The 15079-nt window shown below is 37.1% G+C and overlaps 1 protein-coding gene across 1 annotated transcript in view; it reads left to right on the top strand.

Annotated features, from left to right (window-relative positions):
• The window catches only part of ATP11B (ATPase phospholipid transporting 11B (putative)), a 99190-nt gene that overhangs the window by 54307 nt on the left and 29804 nt on the right, over positions 1-15079 (top strand). The window contains exons 20-25 of the mRNA XM_045294987.1: positions 1499-1652; positions 4702-4804; positions 6577-6722; positions 8161-8220; positions 10103-10230; positions 11165-11303. Of these exons, the coding sequence (XP_045150922.1) occupies positions 1499-1652; positions 4702-4804; positions 6577-6722; positions 8161-8220; positions 10103-10230; positions 11165-11303 (730 nt within the window). The remainder of the gene's footprint in view (positions 1-1498; positions 1653-4701; positions 4805-6576; positions 6723-8160; positions 8221-10102; positions 10231-11164; positions 11304-15079) is intronic.

Genomic DNA, 15079 nt, shown 5'->3' with positions numbered 1-15079 from the left:
CATCACTGTCCTTCATGTTGTTTTTGTTAGGCGCCTTCGACTTGGTCCCAACTCACAGCAACCCTGTGTACAACAGAAGAAACACCGCCCGTCCTATGGAAGCCTCCTAATTGTTGCAGCCACTGTGTCAATCCATCTTGTCAAGGGTCTTCCACTTTTTTTCCTGCCTCTCTGCTTAACGTAGCACGATGTTCTTTTTCAGGGACTGATCTCTCCCAGTAACATGTCCAAAGTACATGAGACAAAATCTCACCATCCTTGGCAGTTCTTCTGAGGGGGATGTGTTGGTCATTTTAGCAGCCCATAATACTTTTAGTATTCTTCACCAGCACCACAATTCAAACCCACCAAGTCCTTTTCGTCTTTCGTATTCATTGTCCAACTTTCACATGCATATGAAGCGACTAGAAATACTATGATTTGGATCAAGCTTACCTGAGTCCTCAAAGTATCACCCTTACTTTTCAAAACTTTTAAGAAGTCTTATTGCAGCAGCTTTATTTAATGCATTTTGCTGTTTGATGTCTTGACTGTAAGCATTGATTGTAGATCCAAGCAAGACAAAATCCTAGACAACTTCAGTCTTTTCTCCTATTGGTCCAGTTGTAAGGATTTTTTTTCAATTAAAAATGTTTTTTAATATTTTGCCCATAGAATCTTTCTTTTTTTTTTTTTTTTCCATAGAATCTTTCTATGTTGCAATTTGAAACCTCAATTTTTTCTTCAGTTCTTCTGTTTTAAGATGTTGAGCCTGGTCTTCCTTTGCGATTTTCTAGTTCTAGGTTTTTGCACAGTGTCATCTATAGCCTTCTGCAAACTAGGTGCTCAAAATTTAAACTTTACTAGTCCTCTGATCTTGGATGTTATCATTCAGAATTCTTGGCTCACAGGATGGTGTGCTTCTTCCATGTGGACTTAGCTGGTGGCTTACTTATATTGGCTGCTTGTTTTAAGGCAACCCTTTAAAACCCCATATACAATTATTTCTAATAGCTGGGCACCATCTGATTGCCTCACCATACTTTCATATAGCACTCATGTCTTCAGTAATTGAGCCAATACTGATATTTTAATTTCTCTCCATGTTTAGATATATAATGATTTTACTCATGAAGTTTTGAACATTCTTGATGTCATTCAATTTTCTTAACTCAGAATCTATTAAATGCATAAGTAAGCATATTTCTACTTTTTAAGGATGCCCATACAATTTGTAAGAATAGACTTTATCCGATTGTTTTACAATTCACAGTTTAAAAAATATAGTTATTGTATCTAGCATATCACCTCATTGTACAGTTTAATCTCATCTATTATACTGATTCTATCAGGGGCTCTCAGTTCTGATTAATCTTAATTTTCAGATAATAAGACTGAATTTATTCTTAGACATGGTAAAGTATGTAAGTCTATCACTAAGAATCTTTGTGGACTATATGAGTATAAATAATGTGCCTTGAAAGTATCTTATAGGGGATATAATTGATTTGTCTTTCAGAATTACAGAGGATCATGTGATTCAGCACGGCCTGGTCGTGGATGGGACCAGCCTATCTCTTGCACTCAGGGAGCATGAAAAATTATTTATGGAAGTTTGCAGAAATTGCTCAGCTGTATTGTGCTGTCGTATGGCACCGCTGCAGAAAGCAAAAGTATGTGTGGGTTATAAGCAGTTCCAGGAAGATATTTAGATCTAAAATTTATCTAATGGTTCATTAGCTGTTATGATAATATTTGGCTCATTCAACTTTGTAGAAAAGGCAACTGGATAATAGAGCCTAAATAAACCAGCCATAGAAGTTGATAAGATCGGTAGAATTGTCATTTTAAAAATTTTAGTACACAAAAATTGCTTTGAGATGAGCTATACAACCATCCTCGGTTGAGGTAGATTTTTAATGTATTGATTAAAATAACGGTGTAGGAAGCAACCAGTTGATTTGCGTCACAACGTTTCCATTCTATTAACCATAGTGATGTAAATGGAACATTAAAAGGTCTCATCACCAGTGATCATGCATCATGTTTTCGTATCATGTTTCATATTTCAAATCCCTTCAACTCTAGAGAAGTAGACCCTAAAGACTGTTGAGAGAGGAACTGAAACTGAACCTGCCGTTCTTGGCTCTGATTTCATCATGGCTGATGTATGTCTTTTCTTCGCATCACACTGAGGGTCTCTTCTAAAGTAAATCATCATAGAAAGATAAGTTAATGGAAAGAAAAAGTTTTTAAACTACTCAAAGATTATTTCATAGTGTTCCTTGTTTCCATTAATGTGACTACTGTCAGAACCAGTGAGGAGACCCAGGTCAAGTAAGTGACTTACCTCCAGGGGCTCCAAGGGGGCAGTTATGTCTCATGTAGATCCAAAGCACATCCTTTGCATCTCTTTTAAGCTCTGTATTTTGTCCATGCACTATCACACATTTATTTAATCAAATATTATCTTCCTTTATATGATAGTCTATACAAATATAATGTATATTTCATGTAAAAGCACATCCCCCCCAGTGGATCAACTTTATTCTTTTTTTTCTGGTTAGCAACATTTTCTGTATTTTTTTTAAAAACATTTTATTAGGGGCTCATACAACTGTTATCGCAATCCATACACACATCAATTGTGTAAAGCGCATTTGTACATAATTCTCAAAACATTTTCTCTCCACTTAAACCCCTAACATTAGGTCCTCATTTTTCCCCTCCCTCCCTGCTCCCCCCTCCCTCATGAGCCCTTGATAGTTTATAAATTGGTATTTTATCATATCTTGCCCTGTCCGACGTCTCCCTTCACCCACTTTTCGGTTGTCTGTCCCCCAGGGAGGAGGTCACATATAGTTCCTTGTATTCGGTTCCCTCTTTCCTACCCACTCTCCCTTTACCCTCCCTAGTAAAAGCAAATCTTAATTTCAAATCTTTTGAATCTTAACCTAAGAGTGAGTAAAAAACCGTCTTTAAAACCTAGAGTAGACCCTAGAGATCCGAAATGCTTTAGAATGTGTCCTGTAGAAGTATAACTATGTGCCACAGAAAAAGTGTTTAAATACCTCTATCTTCATCTGAAGACCCAAATGAAGAGAAAAACTTATAGTCTGATAAGATGGTTTTCACGCACTCTTATCATCACTCTTGACACCGAATCTTGCTATTTTGCTATTAAATCAGATAATTTGATCTTCCCAAATTGATCTTCCCGCCAAAGGTTTGTTTTTAATTTAATTCATTTAATGCACCGTTACTTAAGGGGGGGAAATGCGGTTGATTCTATGGTTTTAGGAAATCAAGAGAGAGGTAGTTGACCTTAATTTTGTCATTACTTAAAAAACCTCCAAGTTTGACTTCTCTAAGAATATACAGAGCAGTTGATCATACTCTTTCTTTTTTTTTAAGTAACAGAACCTTTTGGAAAATCGTATTTAAATGACAAACAGCATATGTTCTCTTCCCAGCAAAGACGCTCGTCTGTGACTTTGCTTTCAGTGCTGCCACTATGTCTCTAAAGAATCCCTGAGAGAGAAAGGTGGTTTTCCCAGGGCGAGGCTCATCCATTGCACTGTGGGCCTGCAAAATAATAACACAAAACCCCTGAGAGAGCATTTGGTGAATAAGAAATTTGCAAAGTAAAAATACAAATTCTCTGTAGCCTGACCAAAATAGTATTTTCTCCCCGGCTGCTGTATCTCACCATTCTCTATATACTTGGTCATAAGCGTCTTTAGCACTAAAATTAGTTCACACTTTCAAGCTTCATTTTTTCCTTTTTTTCAATTTTTTCTTGTAAATTAGATGGGGTTTACATTTCAGGTCATCAACTTTGTATTTAACATTTTAAACAACTAATCAAACCCCTCATCAAGCTTCTTTTTGTTTAAGTTTCCTTGTTGTAAGTGGTTAAAACCTAAAATTGGTTTTTAGAAGTTCATAGTACTTCGATTAATGTTAAAATAAAAAACATGAACTAAGTATTCTCACATATAATTTGCATAGTAATAGCTACTATGTGTGAAATCCCTGCTCTGTTCTAGGGGCGCTGTGCTAAGCTTCTTTGTTTGCATTATTTCAACTCATTTGAACAACCAACCACTACTAAGGTAGATATAGTTAGTTATATTTGGTTCCCAAATGAGGGGAGTAGAGTTAGAGAATATTTTCACTAAGCCCATGTAACCAGTAAAAGCATAACTATGTTTTGAACTCAGATCTGCCAACTAAAACACAGTAGCTCGTAAAGTTACTCCCCAGAATTCTCACACCTTGCTTTTGCTTCAACTGACTACTTTTTACGTTTTTAATTTTGCTTATTACAAAAGAAAATTCCTACCTCTGTAACAAGTGAAAATAATAATATCTAGAGGCAAAGAAAAAAATTTGCCTGACAAAGTTCAATGAAGTATAATTATTTAGTATGTAATAAATTATTTTAAAAATTATTTAAAATGGAAACTGTATCCAAATAGGTTCTTGCTCCATATTATAACGTACAAAGATGATCTTTTTAGCTATGACATGCAGGAAAGACATTCAAAAATCTTAAGAGACATCCCTCAAAAAATGAACCCTATTGCCAAATACCAATATTAAATCAAATACTTTAATTATGCCACTTTTGTTACTACAGTCATTTCAGATCATTGGCATTACACAAATATAAGAAAACTGAAATTTCAACAATGAACTAATTAATTGTATGTCTTTCAGGTAATAAGACTGATAAAAATCTCACCTGAAAAACCCATAACATTGGCTGTTGGTGATGGTGCTAATGATGTAAGCATGATACAAGAAGCACATGTTGGAATAGGTGATTGATTTTTTTTTTCACTAAATTTATGAAGTGGATATAAATATTAGGTGGTTTCGTGTTCCTGCTTTAGATTAATTGCAGTAGTAAATATGTGAATAAAAACTAATGCAGAATGATAATGCATCACCACTTGTCCCTGTCAGAAGACTGTTAAAATTAGGCCTATTATTTAGGTTATTTTCTTTCCAGATACAAAGGAAGTAAATACCACATTAGTGAATTTCACCTCTGCCAATTCCTCTTCTTAGTAAAAGTAACCTTGTGCCACTTTATACTTCTCAAAGTATCCACACACAATATTTCACAATATTAATTTATATTCCATATGTATTCCTTACCTAACAGTATGAAAGGGTTTCAAAAAGTTTGTGGGGAAAAGTCCCATTATCTTTCATCAACTATGCTTCCAGGATTTCTTCTAATAAAGTAACATTTTAATTCAGACCTATATAATAAAACAATATTCATAATGTTTAGTGACTAAAGTAAGTATAAAGCAAATATTCCCAATTTTGCACACGTCTGTGTATTGAGTTCACATACACATATAGGCAGAAAAAGTCTAAAAGGATATATAGACCAACAAGAGTGGTTTTATCCTTAAGTATTAGGAATACAGATGATTTTCTTCATATATTTTAGTATGTTTTTATCCTTTTATGGCAAAAAATTAAAATTACCGTTTTGCAAAATATTTGAAAGCTGTAACCAGATTAATAAAAATATTACTCTTTCAGATAAACCTATGTACTGATTTCAAATAACATTGTATACTTTCTCTAAGAAAGCACACTTTAACTTATACATGAAAGTTTTAAAACATCAGACCATTTACTCATATTTGCCAGGTTTAAATTATTCAATCTCAATATTTTTTGTGTTCATTGAAAAGTGACAGAGCTGTTGTATAACATTCTGTCCATCAGGGTTCGCTATGGGCTACACATTGAGCCCCAAGGTCAGCAATTCAAATCCACCAGTCCCTCCCCAGGAGAAAGATAAGGCTCTCTTAAAGATTTAAAAGTCTGGGAAAGCAAAAAAAACAAACCCTCCAGGCTTATTAGGAGCCAGAATTGACTCAATGGCAGTGTATTTTACGCTTACTCGTATACTATGTTGATGTACCGCTAGACTCTGAACTTTTGATAGCAACTTTATATTAGTTGCATTTTATCCTAATTCTCTGAAAATTACTCTTAACATCTGTTATCTGCTATATGCTATATAAAGTGACATAGGGGCTAAATGCTCTGTCTAAAGGTCAGTGCTTCCAGTGCACCAGCCATTCCGCAGAACAGAGATCTGCAGTTTGCATCATCAGATTATAGCCTTAGGAACTCTTGGGTAGTTCTGCCCAGTCCTACAAGGTCACCAGGAGGGAGTCAGCATGGACTTTGCAGCAATTGGTTGAGGTTATGTGCTGCATAGGAACCTTGGTGGTACAGTGGTGAAGCACATAACTGCTAACTGAAAAGTCAGCAGTTCGAACCCACCAGCTGCTCTCTTAGAGAAAGATGTGACAGTCCGCTTCCTTCAGGATGTACAGCCTTGGAGACCCGATGGGGTAATTCTCCTCTGCCGCACAGGGTCACTGGGAATCAGAGTGCGCTCAACAGCACCATGTGGGCTGTGGTGGTGGTGGTATTACACCAGGGTTTCATCTTCTTAAGTCCAAGTTCAACTACCTTTATCTAAGATACTTGCAGACGCACTATGACAGTTACATGACAGTTAACAGGAAACTGACTTTTCTTGTTCTTTCGTTGTAGGAATCATGGGTAAAGAAGGAAGACAGGCTGCGAGAAACAGTGACTATGCAATAGCCAGATTTAAATTCCTCTCCAAGTTGCTCTTTGTCCACGGTCATTTTTACTATATTAGAATAGCAACCCTTGTACAGTATTTTTTTTATAAGGTGAGTTTTGTCATGATATTTTAGAAGTAATTACTATTCGAATATGAGGGATATTACTACGATATAGCTTATTCATTAAAAGTTCTGTCAGTAAAACATAACGTTTCATAGAATAGGCCTTGGTTATCTTGTTCTAATTTATTCCGTATTGACAGAAAGCAGATCAGTGGTTCTCGGGGCTGAGGGTGGAGGTGACTGAATTGGCTGGACAGGAACGCAAGGCGATATTTTAGGTTAATAGAAAAGTTCTCTTAATTGTGATACTGGTACATGGGTATATAAATTTGTCTAATTGTCAAAATATACCCTGACAATAGACATTTTTATTCCATGTGGATTGGGAGTCAGTAAAATCAATTGCTTTTTAAGTCACTTGTTCTGAACCTAGCAATACGGATTTGCTTAATTCCAATGGAATGGCTTCAAGCAGAGATCCTTGACGGTCTTGTGCTCTGGATGACTCTGAGTGTAACGAAACCTCCACGTCCCTTCTCAGTTTAGTTTTCATATGTATAAAATGAAATACAGAGGATTAGAAATAAACTATATTGGAATATTGTTCTGTCTCTGGACCGTTGGGAGAATGTGGGGATCTTTAAAACCCATGTTAAGAACCCTTCGCTATCAAAATATTTAAAGTGCCAGAGTATTCTATGTTGCATGCATTCCTGCAGTTAAGTGATAGCGGCAAGCCCATGGAAGAGCATAGTGAATTGTAAATTACAAATAAACAGTGGTGGAAGTTTTTGTCTAATTTGTTCTAGTTTTTACTTGCAGCGTGAATATAGTTAGATGGGAAGAAGTTTCATTAGTTCCATGTATTGTACTTTAAATGTTTTTTGCAGTCTTGAAAAAACTACGTTGTTATAGTCTTAAGTTTTACGTAAATCGTACTTATTGTGTTATATGTGAAAAGTATTGAGTAGTAGTTGTAAGACTTTAAATTCAAGATTATGTGCTGCTTTGCAATGATAGATGCCAAGAATATTTTCCTTCGGTGATTTCCATTGCTGTTTAAAATGGTTTCATACATTTTTAAAATAAAATTCAAGTCTTAATTTCCAGTTTTTTTGTGGATACACTCTGTACATTTTATATTGTTTCTGGATTCTTCGGTAAACATTGACTTCAATAAAAGGCTTTTATTTTTGTGTATCTAAAATATTGCTGTACTAACGAGAAACGTGGAGCCTTACAAGCTGCGCTGCTGGTGCTGGCAGGTGTCACGGAGTGAGTTCTGCCTCACAGCACCCCCTGGACAGCAGAGCAAAACACGCCGGCCGGGCCCTGCTCCCTGCTCACGTCTCATGACGGACGCCACCGCCGCAGTCTGTCCCACCCTCCCGTTGAGGGCCTTCAAGTCAAGCCTAATGACTTTTTAGAAATGTCTCTTAGACCTAAATATTTTCATTGTTTCCCACTTATTCTTGTTTTTCAGAATGTGTGTTTTATCACACCCCAATTTTTATATCAGTTCTACTGTTTGTTTTCTCAGCAGGTAAGTAAATAGAAGTTTGTGTTTTGTCCTTTCAAAATGAAGTATGTGTATCTAGTTTTGATAAACACTTGGAGGACTTTCTCCATTTTCATTAGTCCTATATCTAACTAGACAAGACTTTACTGATTAGTTTATTTAATCATTATAGTATTCATACTATTTATTCTGGATTTCAACTTGAGATAAATATTGATGATAAAATAGGTTTTAATCTTGGATTTTTAAAAATAATGAACTCTTTCAGGCTTATGAGGGAATTTTGTTAACTTGTTCCAGCTAACGCGTGATCCTTCTTTATATAGAATCCCTACCAAGCCAGATCCGTTCATTGTTGGAGGGGTGTGAATTTTGCACGTAGGAAGGTATCTTACTGATTGAGTTCAGGAATGGCATATAGGAATGGCATAAACTAGCCCTAACTAATAGTTAAGGGTCACCTGGCGTGGGATAGTGAAAGGATTCTGAAGCCAATTAAGCTAAAAGGGAAAGTGCTCTCATTGATAGCAGTGGTTGGAAGAGGCACAGGAGCCCTGGTAGCACAGTGAAACAGACTTAAAGAAACAGAGCCCACTCTCCCTGCACTCCTGTAAGGTCAAGGTGGGGATCTTAGCTTTGTCTTTAAGTCTGAGCAGACTCCTCACAGCAGCCCAAAGCAAGAAGAGCTCAAGACTGTAATCATGTCTTCAAAAGCAACAGCAGTAATTCACGCTCTTGACTGCTAATTGGTGCTTCGAACTCACCAGCTCCTCCACAAGAGGAAGGTTTGTAGTCTGCTCCCAGAAAGATTTTTACAGCCTTAGGAACCCTGCTGGGCAGTTCTACTTTGTCCTCTAGGGTCACCAGGAGTCAGAATTGCCTCCTTATTTGGGTGGACAATGGACACTGCATGGGTCCTGAGTTGTACCTGTCACATATGTGCTATTCTCACTACTATCTTATGTAATAGGTAAGAAAACAAATCCACAGAGAATAAATAACTTGACTAAGATTGCATAGCAAATTTAATGACTAAACCTTGACTCGAACCCATTGGTTCTGACTATTTGAGCACTCTTCACATACCACATTGTATAGCTCAAATTGGCCAAGACATTGATCGTAATTTGTTGAAAAAAATCAGATGCTTCATTGGTTGTTTTATTTAGGTTTTTCATAAGTTGTTTTTAATGCTTGAGCACTTTTTTTTTCCTGTTTACAATCTGTAACACTAAATTCCCATTATCGGCCTAGTCATTTCTTTCTGATAATGGTGTTTGCTTACTGAGATAGAATAAAGAAAACTATATGAGCATATGACAGGGGAGCCTAACCTGTTTGAATTAGGTTCTTCAGAGACATTGCGGTATAATGTGGGAGACAGTATTAATAGGGTAGGAAGCAGTTAGTCCTGACAGTGGTACAGATGAATGTTTATAAAGAAGGAAGCTGGCATCAAGGACTTGTGCTCCTGTGGAAAAGTTCAAAAAAGAGAGGCTTCTCAGCACCTCAGAAAGAGTGTAGGACTTAGTTTGGGGGACAAAACTGTGGAAGGAAAACGCTATGTAGCATATCAGATGGAAGAATAAAAAGTCTAGGATGCGTGTAAAATTGCATCCAGGAGACCATATCGTGGAAAAGCGTGAAATGTAAGTCAAATATACTATAATTACAAAGACATTTTTATAGACAAATATTCCATTTCTCACAAAGAATGTAAATCTAGGAACATTATATGTTTACATCTATGTAAAACAAATTGGAATTGCTAAAATGCTTTTTGGTGTAAATTAAAAAGCTATCATTTTATGCTTATTTTTTAATATGCTGCTTTGTGATGGTGTGCAACAGTATAATAGTAACGCGTAATTTTAAATCTCCAAATACCTCTCATTTCTCTCTCTAGACCCTGTATGATAGCGTGTACCTGACTTTGTACAATATTTGTTTCACTTCTCTGCCTGTTCTCATGTATAGTCTTTTGGAACAGCATATAAACCCTCATGTGTTACAGAGCAAGCCCACTCTCTATCGGTAATGTTCATAACATTTTTATTACAACTAATATATTCAATAGATCTTAATTTTTAAATGCCTTAACATAGGTAAATATATGAGTTTTCACTCATGTCTTAGAAAAATACTAAGGAAAGTACTTGGTAATCAGTGCAAAAGGAGCCCTTGTGATGCAGAGACTAAGTGCTAGGCTGCTAACCGAAAGCTGGCGGTTTGAACCCACCAGCTGCTCTGGGAGAAAGAGGTGGCAGTCTGCTTCCATAAAGAATTCAGCTCTGGAAACCCGGTGGGCAGTTCTGCTGTGCCCCACGGGATCGGGATGAGTTGGAAACGACAGTGGGTTAATCACTGCAAAATGCAGGGTTAATTCCAGTCCCAGGTTGCCCCTGGGTTACTCCTGCATGCCCAGACTAAATAATCATTTTTTGTGATCTGGGCTCTGTGCCTCAGGACCAACTAATGGTTCCCATACCAAACTGACTTCTACTCTTAGGGGAAGGGTCCAAAATACCAGTAACTTCCTTTGATTTAAGGCTGGGCTTTACCCAAGACTGGCAGACTTGTTCTCTCCATACTAGTATTGGAAGTGAAGTTGAGTACGAGCCTCAGTGCTGGCCCTAACTCATGGCTCCACTAAAACGAGTCCCTGACCACAGAGGGAGTTGCTAGTTATAGAATATGTGAAGCAGATAAATCCACCTTCCCAGTCTCACTGAGCTGTTAGGTCTTTATCATATTTCTTTATTAAAGGAGAAGATACATTTTGTGAACTGGATATGCAGTAATATTATATGCAGTGGTTCATAAATTTGGGTTTATCCTTTCTGATGTTTTCAATTAAATTAAATTAAATTAAAACCCTATCTTGTTTTTAAATTATCAAATTATAGTAGTTAACAGGTAAAGAACAAGGATGAATCCTAATGTATTCCTCTTTCTCTTTAACTTACAGAGACATTAGTAAAAACTGCCATCTAAGCATTAAAACATTTCTTTACTGGACCATGCTCGGTTTCAGCCATGCCTTCATTTTCTTTTTTGGATCCTATTTTCTAATAGGGAAAGATATCTCTCTGCTTGGAAATGGCCAGGTAGGACAAACAGTGTTGAGTTGTTGTTGTTGCTTATTCTATTTGTTTTTGGTAAATTTTTGAAGAAAATAAAATTTGGCTTACAATTTTAAATTGCAGATGTTCAACTAAAATGCAATTGTTAAAGGTTCTTTTTGTTAAATACATAACTAATAGTCCTCACAAGTAAACATTAAAAGATAAAAGTGATCCAATGTAATCTAAATATGAAATTCAAATTATGAAATAGTTTTGCTCTTTAGAATTAACTTGCACACGGATATACCCATGCTTTCCCCACTCCTCTCCCAGGCTGTTCACCTGAAGATCATGTTTTCATAAGGGCTGCCTTCAAGTTAGTGCCTACTGTTGTGTTCAGTGCTTAAGAGTAATCCTCATTAATTCTCACAATAAATCCTATTAGCTCCATTTTTCAGATCAGAGATGAAGGTTTAATGTTTCCTTCCTTTTAATTTCATGATTTTTTTTTTTTTTAGGAAGTACTGCTGTATTCTTACAACAGGCAGTTGTAAGGATGCTGTAAGTGACTGTTCAGTAGGACCTCATTTATGAATGTGAAGTTGAGAAAGAGGGCTACAGAGTACATTGCTTGTTACACTTTATCCTGATTGGAGTTCTTACATTGAGAGACTCTTGACCAAATTAGGTTTCATTCCAGTGTTAGCTCTGTGGGTTAGGAAAAAGGCACTGACAGCAGTGGTACTCTGGTGGACTAGAATCGCTTGTCCTCTCTAGTTAGTTCCCTTTCCATTGACAGTACTTAACTGTTGCAAAATATGTCTAGGGACTCGGAGATGCAAGACTTGCCATTGGAAGAATATGAAGCTCTGCCAGGAAAACCAAACCTTTACTGCGGAGCAGCCACATACTGTGCTAGGCTCTGGGCATCCATGAGCTGGTCAGGGAGCTTTGAGTCTTAGGAGGAATACAGAAAAGACTCTTGTAAACGAGTAACATATTATGCTCAAGAGCAAAGGAGGAAAGGTGTTTCCGTTATAGAAGGGGTCTAGCCATGCAGGTTCCTTTAGGATGTGGACTAGAAACATAAATATTAATACCAGATCACTTTTGAAGACATGGCCTGATCTGAACAAAAACGTGTATCTGGTTTATGTCACATGATGGTTACAACGTTTCCCAAATAATAACTGCTTTGTATTGAGTTTTTCTTGTGCCAAATGTATGGAGGTGGCTTCAAAGGGGTTGTGGAAAAATGAAATGAGAAGATAATGGAATTTTTCCATGAACATTTTGAAACACCCTCAAATCTGTGTGAATGGGCCCACTTCTACCTGAAACATCAAGTGGGAAGCAGGCAAAACGAAGAGGGGAAGAGAGTTTAGGAAAAGGAAAAGTCATTGGATAGGAAGGAAGCTAAAGAGTGTTTGAGGTGTTTTTTGCTAGTTACAAATACTTTCTAATTTTAAAATTAATATGTATCCATTATGGTAAATTTGGAATATACAGGAAAAATTAGGAAGTAAATAAATCACCAGTTCTCCCTCTACCCAGAGAGAATTATATCTATCTTACAAATATATTCTTCCATTCTTTATTTTTTTAATATATTTTTATAAACTTTTATTTTTAACCCTTTTATTCTTAGTATTGTAACTTAAGTTATGATATTTTAAATGTTCAAAAATATTTTCATGACAATCTATTGGTACATATCATAATTTGTTATAAAGTACGTATTTTCTTTACTTTGAGAGTTTGTTTGTTTCTAATTATTAGTGACTTTAAACAACCAAATCTTGAGCATGCTTCGTACAAAAGTACAAAACTTAATGGAATGGTAAATTTGGGGTTTTTTTAAATTTCCGGTTATAAATCAGTAACTTCTTTACCCTGTGAGTTAAAAAAAAGTCTGCCAGTTTTAACACTAAGAAATATATCATTAGATTTAAACCACCAGTTAATTATAATATTGATATAGCACTCAAAATTAAATGTCAGTAGAATTAAGCCACTGGTACCAGGCCTAGTGAGAAGGAAGTGCACAGAGGAATCGGTCATAATTGGATTCACATCCAGGAACCTGCACGGCTCATCTGAGTGACTTAGAATACATTACTTAACCTCTCCAAACCTCAGTTTCCTCATCTGCAGAGTGAGCAGGATAATATCTGCCCACAGGTTTGCTGTGAGGATTAAACGGCATGAGGGTAAAGCCCCAAGGGCAGTGCCGAGAGTACAGATGGACCTGGTCAGTCGCAGCAGTGCCCGTGCTTCTTGTCACTGCTCACCTATCACAGTAATGACTGCAACCTGCCCCATCTTTCCTGATCGTCTGCCCCACAAAACTCTCCCTGCGAACCTCCCAGAAGAGCTGTTTGGTTTCATTCCCAGCTGTTGCTGTGTTCCTCTGTAGAAAGCTGTGGCCCCTTTCCCGAAGCTTCTCTCGTTTCCATGCTTTCAGACCTCTCTCTGCCTCTCTCCTTGAATTAAGAGTTCAACACCAGACGTGCAGAATGCTCTCTGCTTTCCAGACGTTGTTCTTGTTTAGTCATATTTATTGCGTTTCAGTGGAAAATTTATACCACAGGTTACATTCCCCCTTTTTCATACAGACTGTTCAGTGCCTCAGTTAGAGTGTTAAGACGTGTCAGTATCCCCATTCTGTCCAGTCTGCTCTGTTCCCGTTGATCCGCCTCCCTTCCTCGCCTTGCCTTATCACCTTTGCTTTGTCCGCCAATTGTGAAAGGGAGCGCATTACTCATGGGATATTGTTTATTTTATAAACCCATCTTTTATTTGGCTGATAATAGAATCGGCTTTTTTAGGAGTTTGAGTTGGGTCTATGTTTTCCTTCTATTCTGTCCAGAACAGTCAGTAATGGTACCACGGCACCACCTGGTTCTTCTGGTCTCCAGTCAGAAGTCCCGGCCCATGTGGGCTGTTAGTCCCAGAGAATAGTTTCTTCTTTGAGCCTTTGATTCTCTTCATTCTGTTTTTGTCCTATATGACTACAGACTAGTAGTTGTATCTCAGATGGCAAGACCCCAGACACAGTTACTGTTCTTGTGTAGCCAAGGAACCTGCAAACAAAGGAGGGTCTGGAGGAAAGCAAGTGTTCAGTTATTGAAAGAGGTATGGCTGGGGGAAATGAAGTGAGTGTTGACTAATACTGAGAGGGGAGCAAGAGGAAGAATGGGCAATTATTTGATTCAAACAAGGAACTTCAAAGCAAGTTCAGAGAATCTACCCCAGTTTTGTTTTGTTTTAAATAAAGGCCTAACAGGGTCATGAATATTACACATATTGATTAGTTTTCAACAAATACGTCTGAAGGATTCATTTTTCTATCCTCAATTTCTTTTTAATATAGGAAAGAACAGTTTATCACATATTCCTCTGAAAATAGTTTTAGTAGGTCTTGGTAAATTTTTCAAAGATGGAAAGATGCATATGTCTGTGTGTGTGTGTGTGTTTTGAGGGAGGCATATAAGAAAGCCCACTGCCGTTGAGTCCATTCTGACTGATAGTGACCTTGTCAAGGGGAAATAGCCACCAGCAATGACTTTTTTCCCCTTTCATAAATGTGTAGGAATCTAACTTGAAAAAAATGGAATTCAAAAGAATGAACGATTGAGAAAGAAGGTGAAAGGCAGTTTAGAGTCTTGTGGTTTCAGTTAGACTTCTCTGTTAGAGATTTGGGGAATGTCAGTCCCCCCCTTTTTTTTAATCGTTTTATTGGGGGCTCATACAACTCTTATCACAATCCATACACACATCAATTGTGTAAAGCGCATTTGTACATTCATTGCCCTCAT

The sequence above is a fragment of the Echinops telfairi genome, unplaced genomic scaffold (genome assembly GCF_000313985.2).
Source record: "Echinops telfairi isolate 266 unplaced genomic scaffold, ASM31398v2 ScPeMD7_4225;HRSCAF=4972, whole genome shotgun sequence".
NCBI classification, from domain to species: domain Eukaryota; kingdom Metazoa; phylum Chordata; class Mammalia; order Afrosoricida; family Tenrecidae; genus Echinops; species Echinops telfairi.
This window is presented reverse-complemented; position numbering and strand designations above follow the sequence as displayed.